The 20,240-nt window shown below is 44.2% G+C and overlaps 1 protein-coding gene across 1 annotated transcript; it reads right to left on the bottom strand.

The window, feature by feature from the left end:
- Positions 1-4,511: 4,511 nt before the first annotated feature.
- CLDN11 (claudin 11) lies at positions 4,512-19,356 on the bottom strand. The gene is made up of 3 exons (XM_004003841.5): positions 18,931-19,356; positions 14,796-14,960; positions 4,512-5,798 (listed from the first exon to the last, which is right to left on the bottom strand). Exons 1-3 carry the CDS (start codon positions 19,154-19,156, stop codon positions 5,566-5,568), a joined length of 624 nt encoding a protein of 207 aa, XP_004003890.4. The 5' UTR covers positions 19,157-19,356; the 3' UTR covers positions 4,512-5,565.
- Between the last annotated feature and the right edge of the window lie 884 nt (positions 19,357-20,240).

A 20,240-nucleotide genomic window follows, 5' to 3' on the forward strand; every position in this document is an offset into this window, starting at 1 on the left:
GCAACGTGTGGCCATGTGACTTACTGTAAGCAGATTCCTGCAGCAGCTTCAGAGAACTATCTTAGGAGATGGTGAGCATGAACCTTTGCCCTTTTCCTTTGATCCTTTCCCCACCTGAAATGTAGATGTTACCATCTTGGACCCCTGGGTTTGGTGAAGCAGTGAGTTGGAAGGAGCCAGGATCCCTGAGGGCTTTGTAAAGAAGAAGCACCTAATTAGCCAAGACTGTGGATTGCTAAACTTTTACAGTGTGTGGAATGGATTTCATGAAATGATTCGTGTGATAGTATATGTCTATATTAGTCACACAATGAATGGCTAGATTTTTATTTTATTGTTTGTTTTTAGTCAACTAGGAAAAGATATATTATTCTTCATATTTTTCTTGGGAACAGCTCAGCACCTTCTGACCATCTACAAGGCCCAGCTTGGGGATCTCTGCTTCAGGTCTCCACTTTGCTCACAGTACTTGACTGAGCCTTTTAAGTACAAATCAATGCCAGCAGATTCTGCTGCCCCTGTTGTACTTTTCATAATAAAAACTGAGCTCTGTTACCAGGAAAGGAAGTTTTTGTTTGTTTTCACTATTTTTTTTTAATTTGGTCACACTGCACAGCATGTGGGATCCTAGTTCCTGGACCAGGAATTGAACCCATACACTTTGCATTGGAAACATTGAACCTTAACCACTGGACTGCCAGGAAAGTCCCTGGAGAGGAAGTTTGTAAAACATTCAAACCAGAGAAGATTGACACCTTCAACTAAATTCCAGCCCTGAAAAACAGCGAGCTCCTCTGCAGGTCTCAGCAGGACTCAGCAGAAGCCTGGACAAGGCCTTCTCTGCCCATTCCCCACTCTTCTGCACATAATTAAATCGATAGACTTTAAGGAGTTTCAGAGTTGGCTGACTTTCAACATCCATTTTAAAAATGTATCAAGTTGGGAGAAGATCTAGTCACCATGCCTTTATATATCAAATATTCTGTAAACTCTCATCTTCCATCTGCGTACTAATATGCTTCTGTTGGTATTTTATTTTCCCCTCTCAGTCAGGGTGTAAGTTTCCAAAGTCAATTAAAGATGACAATGATAAGAAGCTAACAGCATCACTATTCATGGTGCTCCTAACTACATCACTAGGCTACAAGTTACTTGAGGACTGGGATTGACTTTGTGATTCTTTTTTTATATCTGGTGGCTAACGCATGCCTGGCACATAACAAGGGCTCATCAAATGCTGTTTAATTAGTTAACAAATGAATCAACGAATGAATAAAGAGATAAATAATTTTAGCAGCTGCTCTTAAAATCCATTTTAGGATAACCCAAGTTCTAAGAGTTTGTGAACTGCCTTTTTCTACAGTGTTCAGATTTTATTTAATGAGTGTCTGTGACTCCAGGTTTGAGTCTAGACCAACAGAATCAACATCCCCTGAGAGCTGGTTAAATGACAGAGTCCCAGGCCCCACCCTAGACCTGCTGAATCAGAGACTGCATTTTAATAAGACCCCCACGTGATCCGTGTGCACCTTACAGTTTGAAAAGCAAAGTTGAATATGACTCAATATAACATTGTAATTAAAGAAAGTACCAGACTGTGACAACTAGGTGCTCTTTGCCATTTAGAAGGTCATTTTTTGTAAAGCTTAAGCAGTTCTTACCTTCTACAACCCTACAATCTTACGGTGTCCACATTTTTCATTTCAACAATGGGGCATGGAGCAGTGACAAGTTCCTCCATCTCCACTCCCTCCCCCTGTCCCGGAGCCACAAAGCCTGAGCTCTGAGATTCTGCGTGAGGTAGAATAATATAGATTCCTCAAGAGCTGCTATTCAAGCCATAAGCAGCATGTGCCAAAGTTCCACCCACAATTCTGGTTCAGTCTCCTTTAGGCTGCACAGCTGGCTGTCACACACTCTTTTGTGGGGACATCTCAATGGCCGCACTGATGCTGCCTCTGCCTGAAGCCAGCCCTACAGTGGCCTCCCTGTCTTCCCAGCATGTGATGTCATGAGCATGAATGTCCTGCCAAACATTTAAGATGTTGCAGTTCACATTGTGTACATTGTATAGAGAAACACTGACATGCAGATTTGAAATTTAAAAAAAGAGAGAGAGAACCACACGACAAGATACAACCAAACTTTGTTCTATTGTTATCCCTAACCACCAGTTCAGCACAAATATGTAACTTGTATTGTTAAAGTACACAATCTTCTCTCTCTCTCTTTTTTTTTTTTTTTTTGCTGTTGTAACTAGCATCTGTACATGCAGAGATTTCTTGAAACATTCTTTCTCTAATTTGGTTTCTATCAAATTCTTGGAAAGTGTGAGCAGAACTGGTTCATTTCCAACTAAAGACCCTCTGCATGTGGTCCCTTCAGAATGGACCGAGGAGTTGGAGGGAAGCTGGGTATAACAAAGTCATCTTGTCTCTGAGGACCATCTAAAAGGGATGAGGGAGGGAGGGGATCAGCTGTACTACCAAAAGACACGAGAAAGGGGCTCTTGCCTTCACTCTATCAAAGTGTGACATGGGGATCACCTCTTCAGAATCACTGGGGATGCACAATAGCAGTGCAGGTTCTTGGGTACCAACCCACATCTACTGAGTTGGTGTCCGAAGTGAATCTGAAATTTACCTGACTTTCTATATTGACTGTTATCTTGGAGAACAAAGGCTTTAGAGTTAGACTTGAATCCTATTTTAGTTCTGTATGAGGGCAATCTGACCTTGACAAATAACTTAAACTCTCTACACCTCCTTTTCCTTATCTATACAACAGGGACTGTGAGAAGGATTAAGTGTGCGAAGTTCCTGGAACAAACAGGTCTCAAGAGCAGGTCTTCCCTTTTCCCTGTTACTCAGGCAGAGCACCTCGGGTCTGCCAGTTTACCTGTGACTGGGGGGTCATTGTCGTCCCCTGAGTGGCAGTCTGCTGTCCCTGTAAGTGCCAGGTTCTCATGCAGCTCTAGTGAGGGCAGCTGAGATCAAGAGTCATCCCTTTAAACATCCCTTAGTTTTGTCACTAAGGCAGAACCTGTTACTCTATAGCTGTGCTCTCCAGTCCAAGAGCCATCAGCCATATGTGGCCACTGAACAGTTACAGTGTGGCCAGGACAAATGGAGAGATGCTGTAAGTGTAAAATCCACACTGCAGTCCAAAGACTTAATACAAGAAGAAGAGCGTAAAAATGTAATTGATTACATATTGAAACGATAATACTTTGAATGCACTGGAATAAAATAGAATATACTAAAAATTAATTTCACTTGTTTACATTTAGCTTGTTAATGTGGCTCCTAGGACATTTTAAATTATATATGTGACTCAGGTTATATTTCTACTGGACAGTGCTGTTTGGGGGGAACAGTGACCCCTCCCCTCCTCCTTCACACCAATAATATAACCCAGCACTGGAGTTATGACCTACAAAATGGGATTCCCTAATGAGGCAATGATCATCCAGGAGACACTGGGGGTATCTATTCTCCTGTTGCAGGGGAAAGTGGGGCTCCTGCAGCACAGCCCCTCATGTGAGAAAGCACGCAGCAGCCTCAGGGAAAGAGGTGTGTGAGTGAGCACGTCCATAAGACAACACTTCTGATTCTATGAGGAGACGAAGGGGTATGAGACCTACAGTCTTCCTTGTCCACACCCCCGAGGCCCTTTTGCTCCATTCATGTTCACAGTCATTAATCTCTGGCAAGTTTTCATGAGGTAGAGAGGGTCCTGCAATATAATCACACAACTTGCATTCTTACAAAGCTGTCATAACTGAGCAAATATTTTGGTCAACATGAAGATTATCTTTTCTCCACAAGTTAATTTAGAAATACTTTCCACTAGGTTATAATCTCCTAATGTACACAAATCTCTACAAAAATGATTAGTCCAAGTGGATATTTCCAAAGAGGAAATGTTTGCCAACCATTATGCTATCAGCTAATGAAATTAGTATTTTTGGAAAAATACTACCAAAATAGATTATAATCTGTTTTTTCTAATAGCAGACTCATAACTTGACCGACTTTCTGAAATAGAAAACAAAAATCAATTCGCTATATCCATTTTTGTTCAAAATTTCTAAACATCTACATGCATATGTTCAAACAAAATGCACTTAGATATTATTACCTGAAGATCCAATAAAAATTAGATTGTTTTATAGTTCCCCTTATACTGAGCCAATTCCTTTACTATGCCTAGAATAGATAAAGGAGTTTATGTGATACTTGGCACTTGGTATCTGATGGTTGCCTATTTATACGACTTAAAGAAGCCACAATGTCCTTCCTTAAGAGACCTACAGAGCATCTAGTTTCCCCTTATGACCACATGTAACCATCACGATAGAGTGAATAAAATATCTTTTCAATTATTCAGCGTAGGGCAGAAGACTTACTCTTGAATCCCTGACCAGATTCCCTGTAAATTACTAGTAGAGATCAACGAAAAAGTTTAAATTGATGGATGATACCTCTGAATACAACAATATTACAGGCCAGTTTTGCAGACAGTCTGTTATTTTATTGCACAGATTTCATTTAAAGAACAAAATGCACCATCAATGTTTGGAGAGTTTAGGGTCTTGGATACTGGTACACCATCAATGTTTGCACCCGTAAAGCCAAATTCAACAGTACAGTTTATGTTAAACAATATCACTTCACGACAGCTAACAGAATGAAAATAGAAAAGGGAGAAAGTTTTAAAAATATGTTAAATTGAAGCATATGAAAGTGTAGGATTAAAAACTATATCCTACAAACCTGGAAATCAAGAATGTTTTGTGGCATGTCAGTTAGTTATACTCACTTGTACTGTTATTTATGGAAACATTAAAGTCCGTTTGGTTCATTTCCTTCATACTGATGCATTGAGAATTTCAGGAAAACCATGGTTATAAAAATGAGCAACCTTAAAAAGTATGTACAGATAAATGTAAAATCACAAACTAAAAAATATCCCCACCCCTTGCCCTCACCTTACAAGAGGGAAACTTCCCCATGGAGGGCAAGGTCCACAGTGCCCTTCCCTACCCCACCCTGCATTCCCAATTCTGTCTTTTTCTATTGGTTATAACTAAGTGACCTTGGAGCTGAGAGGAGAGAGGGAACAGAGAGGCATCTCTATGAGGCTCCCATTGTCATCTGTAACAGCTTGAAAGTGTCTTTTATTTCTCTCCCCACACCCAATTCGGCAATGTTTGCAAGATATTTGAAATTCAAAGAGAGAGGAAAATTTTTCTCATATATATATGTGTGTGTGTATGTATATACATATATATATGTATGACAAAAGAATGCCCAAGAAAAGAGCTAGTAATGGGCAAAACCATGGAAAAAATGTGTGGCATTATCTGAGCTAAACATTTCTTTTAAGGCAACAGAAGGAGAAGGAGATGTTAAGACTACAGAATGCCAGACAGGATGCTCTTCTAGAACTTTGGCTTTGGAGCCTGGCAGAGGAGTGGGTTTCCCACCCCCTCACAGTGGCAAGCGAACCTAGGGCCACGGGCCCAGCATCTACAGCACCTTCGTGGGCAGGCCGGCAGCTCTCTTATACGTGGGCACTCTTGGCGTGAGTAGGGGAACTGGAGCCTGAAGAGTAGTAGAAACGATTTTCCCCGAATGCCTGGGCATCTCCAGCGCAGCAGACGATTACACAGCCCCCCACGAGGCACAGCACGGCACCGATCCAGCCCGCGTACAGGGAGTAGCCAAAGCTCACGATGGTGGTCTCACGGTGGGCACACACGGGGAACCAGATGGTGGCAACCATGGCGCAGAGAGCTGGGGAGACAAGGAGAGGGCTGTGACTGAGGAGCCCCTTCACACTCCGACAAGCCCAGGCTCCCCCTCAGTCCACACACACACGCCGCTGGCTTCCAACCAACTCCCAAACTCAGTACACTCAGCTCTGCTCCCTTTCAGTCCCAGTCTGAACCTAACGGTGGACATCTGTTGAATAAACAGATTGAAATCATGTGCCAAACTGCTAGGTCCTTGCTTTTTCAACAGGTGGCAGAGACAAAAGAGGGCTGCTCAGGCTAAGTCGCTTCATTCGTGTTCAACTCTGTGAGACGCTGTGGACTGTAGCCTGCCAGGCTCCTATCCATGGAGTCCTCCAGGTAAGAATACTAGAGTGGGTTGCCATGCCCTTCTCCAGAGGATCTTCCCCAGAAACAAACAAACAAACAAAAAATTGCAATGTAAAAACCTAGAAATAAATCATTGAAGTCCAAAAAATATGCATCTGTATTTATTTATATATCTTGACTTTATATACTTATAATTCTATTCTTACACTTACTTAATTGCATTGTAATTACCTCTTTACAACTCTATTTCCCATGCCAAGTTCTGAGATCCTTGAAGGCAGGGCCCATGTCTTATATTTGCAAAGTCAGTGTTTAGCTCAGAACAGAGAACAGAGTGTGTGCTCAGTGGATACCAGGTGAATGACTGGACGACCTGAACCATCCAGAAATGACAGACAAGATGGTGCCCACTTCAATGTCCACTCTTGTTTTCTATTTGGTCAATTCACAGTACAAAGCCCTGAAGAAGCTACACAAATTCTCTTGCTGTAGAGAATACTGCCAGACATCAGGGGAGGATCAGCTAGGAGTCCGAGTTTGTATTGTGCTGCTCACAGTCACAGAACCTCCATATACACACACACATGAACAGTTCCCAGAGTAAAAGAAATTACCCATTCAAGGACTGTGACCTATCACAACAAATGTCATCATCATAAGAGATAGCCTCTACATCAGTTAGTTTTTCCCCTCCTCCTAAGCAAAGTAACAAAACAGGACAGGCAGGAGCCTATAAACATTTTTTAGGTTTTAAACCTCTACACAAGCACTGTCAAATAGGGTAGCTAACAAGCTACATGGGCTATTAAACATTTCTTATGAGGCTAGTGAGACTGAAAACCAAATTCAGAGTTTTCATTAAATTTAAGTGAACACATAGCTAGTGGCTAATGTACTAAGCAACAAAGCTCTAGAAAGTAACTTTATTCTTACTTTGGTATCATCTGATTTCTAAATGACTACAACTAGACAGACATTTTAGGTAAAGCTTTGAGTTGGGGGACTTCCTTGGTGGTCCAGTGGTTAAGAATCTACCCCCCACGGCAAAGAACTCAAGTTCGATCCCTGGTTGGGGAACTAAGATCTCACATGTTGCAGGGGAACTAAGGCCTGCCTGGCACAATTAGAGAGAAAGCCCACCTGTCCGCTGCAACTAAGACCTGAGGCAGCCAAATAAATAAACATTTTTTAAAACAAACATTAAAATAAATATTTCTTTAAAAACTTTAAGTTGGGATGTCACGTTAAAGTTAACAGACCAAAAAAAAAATGTTTCTAATTGTTAGTCATAAACACTTTGATAAATTCAAGGCAGTCGTTGCACTGTTTGCTACCCAGGGAACTCTTGTCACTTCAACTTAGCACACTTTTTCTGATTTCTGCTCATACTGAGTAATTTTCTAACTGACCTCTATGCCCACATAGAAAAAATATAATTTTTCTTTAATAGCACTCAAATCTTACAGCCTTGTACGTTAGATCTAAAGAAAAGATTTTTAAGTCCTACCCATTTGAAAGACCTCTTAGACTATTTCATTGCACTTGTGTAGCTTGTTACAATAAGGCTTTGTTGACAACACACTAAGCCCATCCCCACAAGATGTGTATACATATACATAAATAGACGTGATTCATGTCCTAAAAATGTAAAGATCTTAAGTAAGTGGAAGTCAGAGTAAAGAAGTGAATTTAGAGGCTCTGAATTGCTCCAACTGGCTTTCTAACAGCCTAAATTCACTCCATTAGTTGTGAACTACTCACATATTTAAGGAGTTTATATAGATTATCTAAGATGCTAAAATCTATCCATATGTTAATAACTTCACTTTACTTAAAGAGTAAAGCCCCATCATGCTAGCTGCTGTAATAATTTTATATGAGATTGAGAAGATGTATTTTCCTTCCGTGAATAGAGTATACTCAAAAAGACCAGCTGATCTGATTGACCAAACCTTCCCTTTCCAGCACAGGGCTTTAAAGATCTATGATGCATTTTTTTTTCTTTCTCTTTCTCTGGCCACAGATTCCAAATCGGCACTCTTGGAGAACTGCTTGGCTATTGTCATCGTTATAATCTAGAGTGTCTGAGCCAGAAGGAATTGTTCTAGATTCTCCACACCAAAATACAATTCAGCTGCTGCTGCTGCTGCTGCTGCTGCTGCTGCTAAGTCACAACAGTCGTGTCTGACTCTGTGCGACCCCATAGACGGAAACCCACCAGGCTTCTCTGTCCCTGGGATTCTCCAGGCAAGAACACTGGAGTGGGTTGCCATTTCCTTCTCCAATGCATGAAAGTGAAAAGTGAAAGTGAAGTCGCTCAGTCGTGTCCAACTCTTAGCGGCCCCATGGACTGTAGCTTACCAGGCTCCTCCATCCATGGGATTTCCCAGGGAAGAGTACTGGAGTGGGGTGCCATTGCCTTCTCCAACGATCCAGCTACACAAGCTTAAATACCAAAAGGGGGCATTTGTTCTGAGATGGGCAAAAACAGCAATCTATCAAGGGTTTCCAAACACCCATGCTTGATTAGAGGGAAAAGCTGAATTCCATAGGAAAAAAAAATAGATTTGATTCCCTGTTGATGTGGCTCAATCCAATTGATCTTTCCTATAAACAATTAACTGGATTCAAAACAGGTTATGGTTCAAGTAAAGTTTTATATTTTCCAATTATTTACATACATCACACATACACACTCACACACATACATACACACACAGACATTCTTCACATTTCATTTTAATCTCACTTAACTTCCAGGTTTGGTTTAGATTTTACAGAGTAAGATTTAAATATTGCCACTAATTTCGCTGAATTCTTCCTCTTTTACTAAGCAAAGTAATAAAACTAGGTTATTTTCATGTAGGGAAATAATCAGGCTCAACATATCAAAAGTAACCATCAGTCTTGATTTTGAGTGTTAGATTTTGTTAGACTTTATTCCTATATAGTTCACTAGGAAAGGGAAAACTCAGAAAAATGTCTGAAGATTTAAATATGGACTTATAGGACTGGATGAATGAGGGGGTGGATGGATGGACAAATGGATAGATGAGAGGTAGACCCATTTCTAGTCTATTCTCCACTTCATTCACACCAAAATTGACTTCTAAAATTATAAAACTTTAACGTAACTTTAACACACTCAAAGCTACAAACTCATGATTTACCTCATTAGAGATTTCCTTCTTTTACAGTCCATGCAAAACAAGGCAAATGAGCACCAGCAGACCTTTTATTTCCTCATAGATAATTGAACTCTGGGTGGAATTCCTGCGGCTCTCAGAGACCAACCACATCAAAAACCGCTAGAAGATGACAGACCACCACACAACATGAAGGGGATGAGAGGGTCACTGGGCAGAGTGACCTTCAGTTGAACTCACAATGAAGAATGCTTAAAAACTAAAAAAGGGGGAGTTTACTCAATCTGAGCATGGCTTGAAGGGAAAGAAGAATATGTTTTAATCAGTAAAGTTAAAAATGCAAGTCATATCATACTCAACTGAAAGATGTGAAATGTTAATAGAACTGGCAGTAAGTTTTGGCTTTCTTAAAGACATAGAAGGCCTGCTAGACTTATTTCTACTTGCAGACACAAAGACACACGCGCACGCACAAACTTGTAATGATTCTCTCCATATCTGAGGAAAATACAATGTTTTTCTTAAAAACCCACAGTTATCTATAAAGTAAAGAACATGGAAGGGAATTTTCATTTCTTTTTATGTCATCAGAATTTAAGTCTCTAAAAATAAGACAGGGGAATTTTAACACTCAGATTTTTCTGTTTCTCTCCTTCTACCTTCAGAAGATGCAATAGTTAACCGCACAAGAGGAAAAAAATTCTGCCACTTGCGGGGGAGTAAAAAGGGAAAGTCAGAGATATCATCATCTTAAAAATCAAAAGAAGAAGGGGAGAAAAAAGCTCCACTTTGTAGATAGAGATTCACCTGGACTCGGTCTTCTCACAAGCAAAATTCCTTGCTCTACATAAAAGAAAATAGTTTGTCTCTTTTGATAAATTTCAAATCATTTAATATAATCATTTCTTTAGTTGATAGAAAACAGCCTTATTAAAAGTTATCAATGATCTTGATGTAGTCAAACACAGAAAATATTTGGGAAAACAGTTTTAGAGCAATGAAATGTTAAGTGCAGTTTTTCATCACTTTAGGGTTAGACAACACATAAATATGGAGTTAAATAAATGTGATGAAATTAAATAAAATTGGCACAAGTGTTCAGCTTTGAGGTAACAACCTAGAAAGAGAAGGGCAGATAGACAGAGAAGCCTAGAAAGAGAAAAGAGCAGCAGATCCCAACATTTCTTCCTTCCTCCAATGAACACCTGTTTTCAGACTTCGTCACTTTCTATACTAAGCACTGAAAAGACTTTTAAACGCATCATTTCTAGATCAAACTAACATTTTTCATTAAACTCCCTTAAATTGCCCTGAATTTCATTAGTAATACCGGGAAAAAAAAATATTTCTTAATCTGATAACTGAGATTTGCTTCCAAAAAAAAAAAATTCTGAAGACTGGGAGAGAAGTACAGAGACAAAGCAAGTTGACTGTGAGTTGATCATTATTGGGAATAAGTCTGGGTTCATGGAGTTTATGACACTAGTCCCTTTTTGTGTATGTTTGAGATTTTTCACAATAAAAACTTTTTAAAAATCCCCCTCCATGTAACATTTTAGGAGGCATTGAACACAGTCTTCCACAATTGATACTATTATATCATACGATCTAACTGGCTATTCACATCAGCTTGTCACAAAGAAGCCAGTTAACTCAAGGCAACAAGTAATGAGATTTCTAGGAGCTGTTAGTTGAAGTCTTGTGTACTTTGTTGTTTCTTCATAATTTGAAACCAGAAAAATTTTGGTTCTACTCTCTTCACTTGCCATTCTCTAAGTTTTGATTAAAGGAAACAGTGGTGGGACGTCACAACGACTTTTACGAATATCTAATATTTACAGCAATCATCAAGTCAATGGAATATTTGAGTACATTATTTTCCTAGCCTGTTTTCAACGCTTTCCCCTTTATTTCTATTCCACAAATCATTATCTTTTTTTTCTGCACCCGTAAAAAAAAAAAAGCTTCATGGTTATTAGTAAAAAAAAATTTTTTATCACAAAGTTCCAAGTTAAAAACTTTCTTTCAATACAAATAGGATTCCTGGGGCCATATCTTTTAAAAGGAGGAGAGAAGACAAAGAATTCCACTTAGGAATTCCACTTTCCTTTCCTTCCATTCCCTACCCTGTCTCCCGAAGAAACACCAAAATCAAGTACTTTCTAACTTATAGCAAGGTGCAGATTTAGTCTGAATCAAAACTAAACTTGAGCATTTTCAGCTGTATAGCTTCCTGTGACTTTTTATAATGGAATAAGCCAAAAACTCAAACCATTAATCCCCATATTCTGGTTTCCATAAAGCAAGCAAAGGCAGTATTTCCATTAGACCAGGATGTGACCTGGTGTCATCTCTCCTTACCCGTTCCATGTGTGGACATGACCCTGCAGAAATTAGACGTGATGGAAGGAATACCCAGTTGCCGTCTAGGCAGCTTCTTTCTAGGTTACCTCTCTATTTCCTCTAACCAGCAACAGCTACAAAATAGCAACCATTTGTTGAGCACTTAGTATGGGCCAGACACTATGCTAAATAACTTGGATATCTCATTTCACTATTCTTACTCACCTCAGAAGTAGGCAGCATTGTCCCCATTTTATATAAAGTCTCAGAGACTTTAAGTGACTTTAACTGCCCTCATTCACAGAGCTAGAAAGCGGCAGTCTGAGATTTAGTACAGTTGGCCTGACTCCACACGATAAGATGAAGCTTCTCAAGGCATAGGTATCACCTGCTTCAGCAGGGGCTCTTGAAAAGCCACAGATTAGAATGCTATACATCCTGGAACTGAGGAACCTGATGCTCCTTGAACTACTCATCCGGCTTAAGAAGTCAGCAGCATCAGGCTCCATTCCTTCCCTCAAAGCAGGAACCAAATCCTCATACCACTAAACTCAGACTCCTGAAAAGATAAGCTGTTGTATCAGAGACATAATTTTTTAAGCTTTCAAAAAAATAAAGGTTTCCAGAGTCAGGAAGAATGGATTTTAATTAATAGTGCTTACAGTTTTCATCCCAAGATTAGCTTCAACTCTGTTCTGGTTCCCAGGTCCCCACACCCCAGTGTGCTTGGTCAGGGACCACACCTCACCTGGACCACTGACAGTGACCCCGAGGACCCAGCAGGAGCCCAGTGCCGGCTTCTGCTAGAAGAGCACCAGAAGCCCTTCCCAGCCACACAAAGGGAGCCTTCACTCTCTCCCGCTCCTCCCACCCACTGCCAGCCCAGGAAACAAGGCTCTCGGGCTCCCAGCAGAGAAGACAGGGGAGGCCAGCAGGTGTCACACTTGAGACAATCAGCTTTACATTTCCCGAGTGAGCGAGCTCATTCCAGTCCAAACAACATCGAACCCAAAGGCAAGGGGCGACCCACTGAGAAGTAAATCCAGACAGGAGCAATCAAAGAGGATGCAGGCACCACTGGAGATGCAAGGAGCAATGCCCTTGTTCCATCATAACAGTGATGGGTCAGAGGGGCAGCCTCCCTGTGGGGTGGGGTGTCCAACCACTCAATGCCCCCTCCATCGGCTCCCCCTAGGCTGCAAACAGGGACTGAGGAGCTCCCATCCCGACCTGCCCACTCACCTCACTCTCCTAAGATCCTGTCTATATCCACCAGCCCTCTTGAAAAAGATAAACTGTATATAATTTGACTAGGAAGTTTCAGACAACAGGTTGCTATTTTTTTTTTAATAGCCATTATATTCAACTAGGTAATTTGGTGGTTTTCAGGAGAGTTTTAAATACCAATTTGTCTGTATGATGTTGCTTTTATGTCTTTCTTTCCTACAAGATTTGGGTTCGGGATATTTTCATGTATTCTCTTTTAATGTGACTCTCATACGGACGACCAGGGTTTCTAACAATGAACACTCAACACAGTAGACCCATTCTTTGGCCTTGGCATCCTCAGAGTCAAAGAGAGAGCCTTCTGGGGCTTCTGTAACACTGTGAGGAAAGTTACAAACAACTGCAAACGTCTAAAGGTTTCACCTGGATTCTGCAAAACAGCTTACTTGCAGAACTTTGGCCTACTTACTAGAAAGGGAGTTCAGATACAGAGATCTGACCACCAAAAAGCGTCGCAGGGAAGGACCCTGTGAGTTGGATGAAACACGTGATGCTGACCCACCATGTGTTCCTCATGGCACTCCCGCAGAAGCTCTTTGTGGCTGGAACCAAAGGGTCTATAATCTCTCCCGAAATTATAGAGATTTTCTGGTCTTTTTACTCCTATTTACACACACACAGGCAAGCCCCTCCTCTGAATTCTCCATAGCTTCACAAGTCTCTAAACACCTTTACAATCAAGGGAAATGGCACTGATGTCTTATGTCCCCTTCTCCCCACTGGTGACACTGTGGGTGGCCATCACTAAATGGCACTGACCCACACAGAACCCTGACCTTGCCCCCTCAGACACCCAGTCTGATACCAGTTTGGGGATGGAAGTTTCCTGTCCCCAGGGAACTTAATTTATATCTAACTCATATCCAGACCAATGTCTCTTCACTGATATCTCAGCACATTTTGCAACAAGAGCTGCCATTCTTAAAATGCCTATCTTCTATTAAGATTTAGAATGGTGGATATAGCCTTCACAAAAACCAAGAGATGAAATCGCTGATGAGAGCAGAGCTATAAGGACCTCCCTAGGATGGTAAACCAAGCCCCCAGTGTGCAGGTGTAGTCAGGAACACTGAACGAGCTCATGTCACGTCCTTGGCCTGGGCTGTCCCTCTCTTCAGTCCATGACCTGACCATCTTCTCTCCAACTCTCAAAAGGATCTCATTGCTGGGATCCTCTGCTCTGGGAAACTCCTCCAGTCTGAATTAGATACCTTGCTCTAGGTATGCACAGCCTGTATACCTTTCCTAGGTAAGTATGTCCCACGCTCTATCAAGATGTCCAAGAACACTCAAGGCAGAGGCTGCTTTCTGTTTGCCAATATGCCCAGTGCCTACCATGGTGCCTGGCCTTCAGCAGGTGCTCAATGAAATGAATACAGAGTAAAAGATAGAGTGATTCATCACCTAGTGATCTACTACCCTTGACATCTTACTTTTCTCTTGCCCTTCTTTTCGTCTAGTCTTTCTTTATATGTTAAGTTCTCAATTTTGGTTTCACTTACGAGCCACCTGGGAAGCTTTCAAAAAAATATCTTTGCCTGGTCAGCTGTCCAGAAATTCTGAGTCAATGGACCTGCAGTGGGACCGGGGCACAGGTGTTTCCAAAAACAGACTTCATGGTGAAGCCTGAGTGGAGGGCCACCCTCTAACTCTCTTCTGTCCTCTGGTCTCTCTCACACATATTCCCTCAAAATCCTTTTTGTTTGTTTTTTTCTTATTTTTATGTTCAGCGACTCCCACAGACATTATTTGTCCCTCTGTCTCAACCACCAGGAAACATAAAGGAATACACATGGTGAGGGGCTTTTCCCCAGTGGATTCACATGTCTTCCTGGCCACGTCTCTTGAGCAGCAAGACCTGAGATTCTTCAGGTCTGCTCAGAGTTGGAGTGCACTACAGAAAGCTGTCTTACCCAGAAGAATGAGCATGACACCAGCCAGCTGGGCTCGCCTGTACTTGGCCACGCCAGGCTCGTGGCCCATTCGGATGCACGGGAGAACTGTGAGCAGCAGGAGAATAGCCGGCAGACCCAGGACGGAGGCAGCAATCATCAGGGCTCGGCAGGCCTGCACATAGCCTGGAAACAAGATCGCAGACAGGGTGGGTTAGGCCACAGGTCCCCTTGGATCCTGAATCCTGCCTCACAGAATTCAGCACCATCTGCCTGCCTTCCCTTTGTCCCACTGCAGGACTTAAAATATGTTCAAAGGTAGCCAAACGCAGTGACAAATGAAAGAGGCTGGGGGCAGCAGAGACTGAACAAGGATCCCTGGCTTCAGACCACTCATGCAAGCTTCCAAGATGAAGGGGCTAAGAGTTCAATTACATTGTTACATCACCTTGTAAAAGATTCAGATTAAAATCTAAATCTTCCAAGAAGTCTTCAGCTGTTGATGCGCTCTACCTGCGTGACCTTGGCCAAGTGCTTTGACACTTTCCTCATCTAGAGAGTAAAAATAATACTAGTACCTACGTCTTGCCAATGGAATCTAACTGAGATTCAATTTGTAAATTCATGCAGTGCTCGAACAGTGCCTAGCACAATCTAAGTGCTCCAAAAGGGTCAGCTATTATTACTGGTATTGCTAATACTCTTCTGTGTCAAGGCAGTACTTTTATCTCCAGGTGTACTAGGTGAGTTTGTCCCTTAACCATGTGTTTTTAATTCACACTGTGTATAGTGTGAGGCTCTAACTAGACTAAGCTAAGGCTCAGGGTCATTTTCTTGATTATCTCCTGAGAAGCTGCAATGCTCATGAATTCTGCCCCCCAAAAATGGTCAGGCTCCCCCACAGTGCCCTGGACATACTTCCACAATGGTCCATTATCCATAAAGGAATCTCTCCAACCCCCCAAGGATTCCTGGAGAACAGACACCTGCCTTGGCCTTCGTGAGTTCACACAGCGGTCACAGCAGATGACACAAACATACAGTTATGAACGATGGAGTTAACAAGTTGAATAACAACAGTGGCACAAAACGACCTGCACTTTATACTCTCCAATAAAATGCCAGGTAACTACTTTATTAAGAAACAGATTAGAATGTGTTTGATGTTTATGTAAAATAAATATGAGAAGATGCTGGGAGATATGACAGACCTAAATGCACTGTTTCTCACTAAAACACTCCTTCTTTCCAAAAAAGGAGGGGAATGGTACATGTGTACTCCTCCTCTTTACTCAGTGGAGAGTAGAGCCAGTGGCCTGGGGGAGGAAGAGTTAATGGCAAAACCAGAAACAAGCCCCAACTTCTGCCTTATATGCCAGGACCCTGACACCAAACCAGCCTACCTGTGCGCCAAGACCCAACTGCAAGACTGCCTCTTACAAGACGTAGTTTGCAGGAATTCAGAGTCCACACCGACTGACATCACCGACATGACTTTGAACAAACGCTGGGAGATGGCAAAGGACAGGGAAGCCTGGCCTGCTGTAGTCCATGGGGTCGCAAAGAGTTGGACACAACTGAGAAAGTGAACAACAAGAGTCCACAAGGGCACTCTCTCAACCATTGCTCACCTCAGTTTCTTCTGAATTAAGGATAATCAAGCATCTGTTGACTTGAAGACCCCTAGAAAGCAGCTACAGGTGGTCTGAGGCAAGACCTCTGACCACAGGACCATGCCCCTGTGGCTAAGAAGCAGGGCTGGTGAAAAAGAGAGTCAGTCAGCCACCCAGATTCCAAAGTTTATGGCTCAGGCCATCCACAAGCTAGGTGCCAAGGCCACATTTGAGAATCTGAAGAAGGAGACTGAGATCAGTCCCTGTCCCCACCTAGAGTGTGAGAGAGGGGACCCCAGGAAGAACGAGTCCCTCCCTGAAACATACCCCATCTGTGGGATGGTCTGTGTTCTCTGAAAACAAACCACTTGTCACCAAATGCTCAGCAAACTTAATTGCCAGAAAAGGAAGCAGAGGGTAATCATTTGCTTCACTCAGATTCTAACAAATACCCTGTCAGCTTTTAATTAAAAAATTAATAAAACTACCATTTATGAAACCTTTACTACATCTAAGAAGGCTTTTGCATCTCTCATCTCATTTAATCCCCAAAACAATTCTGAAAGATGGAATGAAGAAGACAGATGGGGTTCATAGAGGTTAGTAACTTGTCCCCAGTCACCCAGGTTGTGAGTGCTGGATCCCAGAGTCTGACCCAGATCTACCAACAGCAGCTTTAACTGAAGGCATATCCACATCTAAGTCCCTGACCTCTGTCATTCTGAAAGTCCAAAATGGAAGGCAGAGCAGGGGAAGATGCAGAAAGGGCAGGATGCTATCTATATCTCTGAGGAATTAAAAAATGCGGTAGGAGAACCTGATGCCAGGAAAGATTAAGCGCAGGAGAAGGGAGTGACAGAGGATGATATGGTTGGATGGCATCATCGACTCAACAGACGTGAGTTTGAGCAAACTCTGGGAAATGGTGAAGGACAGGGAAGCCAGGCGTGCTGCAGTCCATGGGGTCACCAAGAGGCAGGCACAGTTTAGCGACTGAACAACAAAGTAAAACCTGACTCACAAACAATGAGCAAAGAAAAAGCCCTAAATGTGCACTAACGGGACTAAGAGTTAAATATCACGGCAACAAGGAGGAAGAGACAGATTCCGACTGCAGAGACCTGGAAACAGGAAGCACTGAGGTGAGGCTTGAAGAAGGGAGGGCAGAGCCTGGAGGGGGCGGGGGGCGGGGCTTCCCTGGTGGCCCAGACTGTAAAGTACCCGCCAGCAGTGCAGGAGACTCGGGAGACCCGCCTTCCACCCGGCTGTATCCCCTTGAGAAAATAATGGCAAAGCACTCCAGTATTCTTGCCCGGAGAATCCCATAAATAGAGGAGCCTGGGAGGCTACGGTCCATGAGGTCGCGAAAAGTCGGACACGACTGAGCGACTTTCAGACACACACACACAGAGCCTCTAGGAGGGAGGGAGCGAAAGGCTCATCCAGGGAAGGCAAGAGCCAAAGGATCTCAGGCAGGCGGCCTGGGGCCCCAGTTACTCCGCTTGTTAAAGAAGCTAGGAAAGGCCTTTAGAGGCGCACCATCCTCAAAGGCTAGCGGCACAGAAGGCAGTGGTGCTTACGCCAGGGCAGGGATAAGCCAAGATTCCAAGCAGAAAACCCACAGGGGCGCCCGAGACCTTGCCAATCACCCAACTGGCTGGAGGTTTAAATCTGAATTGAAACTTGCCGATAATTTTCACCGGGGCAGCAAGTAAGGATGGGGCTCGAGTGGCGTCGGGGAAGGTGGAGACTAGGCAATCTTCCCTCCCCTCACCACTGTGAGACGCTCCCGGAGAGGAGGGGGCGGCCCGCGGCGGTGCGCCTTTTCCTAGGGTGGGTGGGCCCTCTAGCGCACCCGCTCTTCTCTGTCCGACCCCAGGGTGCAGAGACGCGAAGGGGAGTCGCGGCAGGCCCGACTAATATTACTATTACTATTCGAGGGGCAGAGGGTGGGGGAAAAGAGATAGGCCGCGGGGACAGCGGGAACCCTCCAGGAGCAGCTAGGAGGACCTTAACTTGGCCAGGACGCCTCGGCCGTCTCACAAGGACTGGGAAACAGCCTGGGCCTGTTCCGATCACAGGAATGCTTTTGTTCCTCTCTTTCCTCCTCGCCCCTATGGGTAGATTCTTACTGGGAAAGCAGGGCGCCTGGGGAAGGTGGGGAGGGGTGGGGGCTGTTGAAGTACTTCTGATATATCATGGACGGTGGGAGCAGGCTGCGGGTGAGGCGGCGGTAATTAATAAGCACGGAGTTCCAACTATGTGTCTATGTCCCGGTTCATTACCTTCTTAGGGTGACTCGGCCAGTGGTCACCACTATCACCCCAAATTTCAGATAAGAAAACTGAGACCGAGAGAGGTTAATCTCAGGGCTGCCTAATTCCTCAACAAAGTGGGACTGAAGATGTCAAAGGGTGCCCCCCAAATCTTCAAGCACCCAAATATTTCTGTGAGCGCCTCCCAATGCCCCCTCCCGCGTCTGCCCAGAGGGAAAGGGTTTATTTAGGAGCAGCCACTTGAGGGGCATGGGGAAGGGTCCTTACCCGGCAGGATGAGGATGTCCACCAGGGGCTTGCAGTGGTAGAGCCCCGTGGCCATGACGCAGTCGGCCCACAGCCCCTTGGAGCCCAGCTCGTCCAGCTTGCGGCAGGTGGGGATGGTGTAGCCGCATGTCACCACCCAGTCATTAGTGGACGTGGTGACGATGATGCCGATCCATCCCACGAAGCTCGTGACGAAGCCCACTACCTGCAGGCATGTGGCCACCATCGTGGCCAGCTTGGAGTCCCCGCGCCTCGCCGCTTACTAGCTGTGCCCGCGCCTGGGCTGGACGGCGCCTGCCCCTCTCCCGCGCTCTCGAGCCGCCGGCCGGCGACGGCGCGGTGCGGGACGCTGGAGGTGGCGGGAGGCCAGGAGACGCTACAAGCCCAGCTGCGCGACGGGCACACGGCGGGGACAGCAGAGCGGCTGGGCAGCGCGCCCCCGCCCCCCTCTTTAAACCCCGCAGACCAGGCCGGCGAGCTCCAATCCGCGACGGCTCCCTGCCCGCTGGCCAATTGCAGGGCGGGGTCCGAGTGGGATGTGGAGGGAAGCGCGGGGGGCGGGTGGGGGAAGCGCCGCGGGCGGGCTTCGCACGGTTAGTGTTGGAAATCACAAAGTTTGGAAATAAAATAATTCGAACCACGTCCCATTGATGGAGAGGGACAAGAGGGCCCGCGTAGGGCACAAGTTCAATTTTGCTAAGAATTATTTCCCTTCTAGCTGCCCTTCTCTCATCTTTATCTCTGGGTCTCCGCTTCGCTCCATCCCTCCTGAGCTTCTCCCTACTCCTTTTCCCCAGCTAAGAGCAGGGACCGTGGGAATCCGAGGGGAGCCCAGTACAGTTCCTCCTCGGCCCCTGATGGTAACTGATGAGCTGAGAATTGCCCTAAAGAACAGACGCGAAGCATTCAGCATATCCTAGTTAGTGGCAGAAAGAAACTGGTTTAAAACCATCAGAGGTGGCCACGGCCATTGACGTGACAACAGCCCCATTGTTGCTGTCTCTATCCACTCACATTTGTGCAGCCGTGTCATGTACTATGTGTTTGTATTTGTTCTGTGCTTAGTTGCTCAGTCCTCCATGGATTGTAGCCCACCTGGCTCCTCTGTCCATGGGGATTCTCCAGGCAAGAATACTGAAGAGGGTTGCCACGCCCTCTTCCAGGGGATCTTCCCAACCCAGGGATGGAACCCAGGGATCAAACTCAGGTCTCCTGCATTGCAGGCAGATTCTTTACCATCTTGAGCCACCAGGGAAGCCTGACGCATGTGCTTATGCTTATGTATTTATCTCATTTAAACGGTTGCTACC

Source organism: Ovis aries, chromosome 1 (assembly GCF_016772045.2).
Source record: "Ovis aries strain OAR_USU_Benz2616 breed Rambouillet chromosome 1, ARS-UI_Ramb_v3.0, whole genome shotgun sequence".
NCBI lineage: Eukaryota > Metazoa > Chordata > Mammalia > Artiodactyla > Bovidae > Ovis > Ovis aries.

What these genes read in the sequence shown, in the direction of transcription:
- CLDN11 (XM_004003841.5), bottom strand. Translation starts at nt 19,156, where the DNA reads ATGGTGGCCACATGCCTGCAGGTAGTGGGCTTCGTCACGAGCTTCGTG. An exon ending in GGACATCCTCATCCTGCCGG is followed by an intron (nt 14,961 to 18,930) that starts GTAAGGACCCTT and finishes TCTTGTTTCCAG; the next exon opens with GCTATGTGCAGGCCTGCCGA. An exon ending in TGTCATGCTCATTCTTCTGG is followed by an intron (nt 5,799 to 14,795) that starts GTAAGACAGCTT and finishes TTGTCTCCCCAG; the next exon opens with CTCTCTGCGCCATGGTTGCC.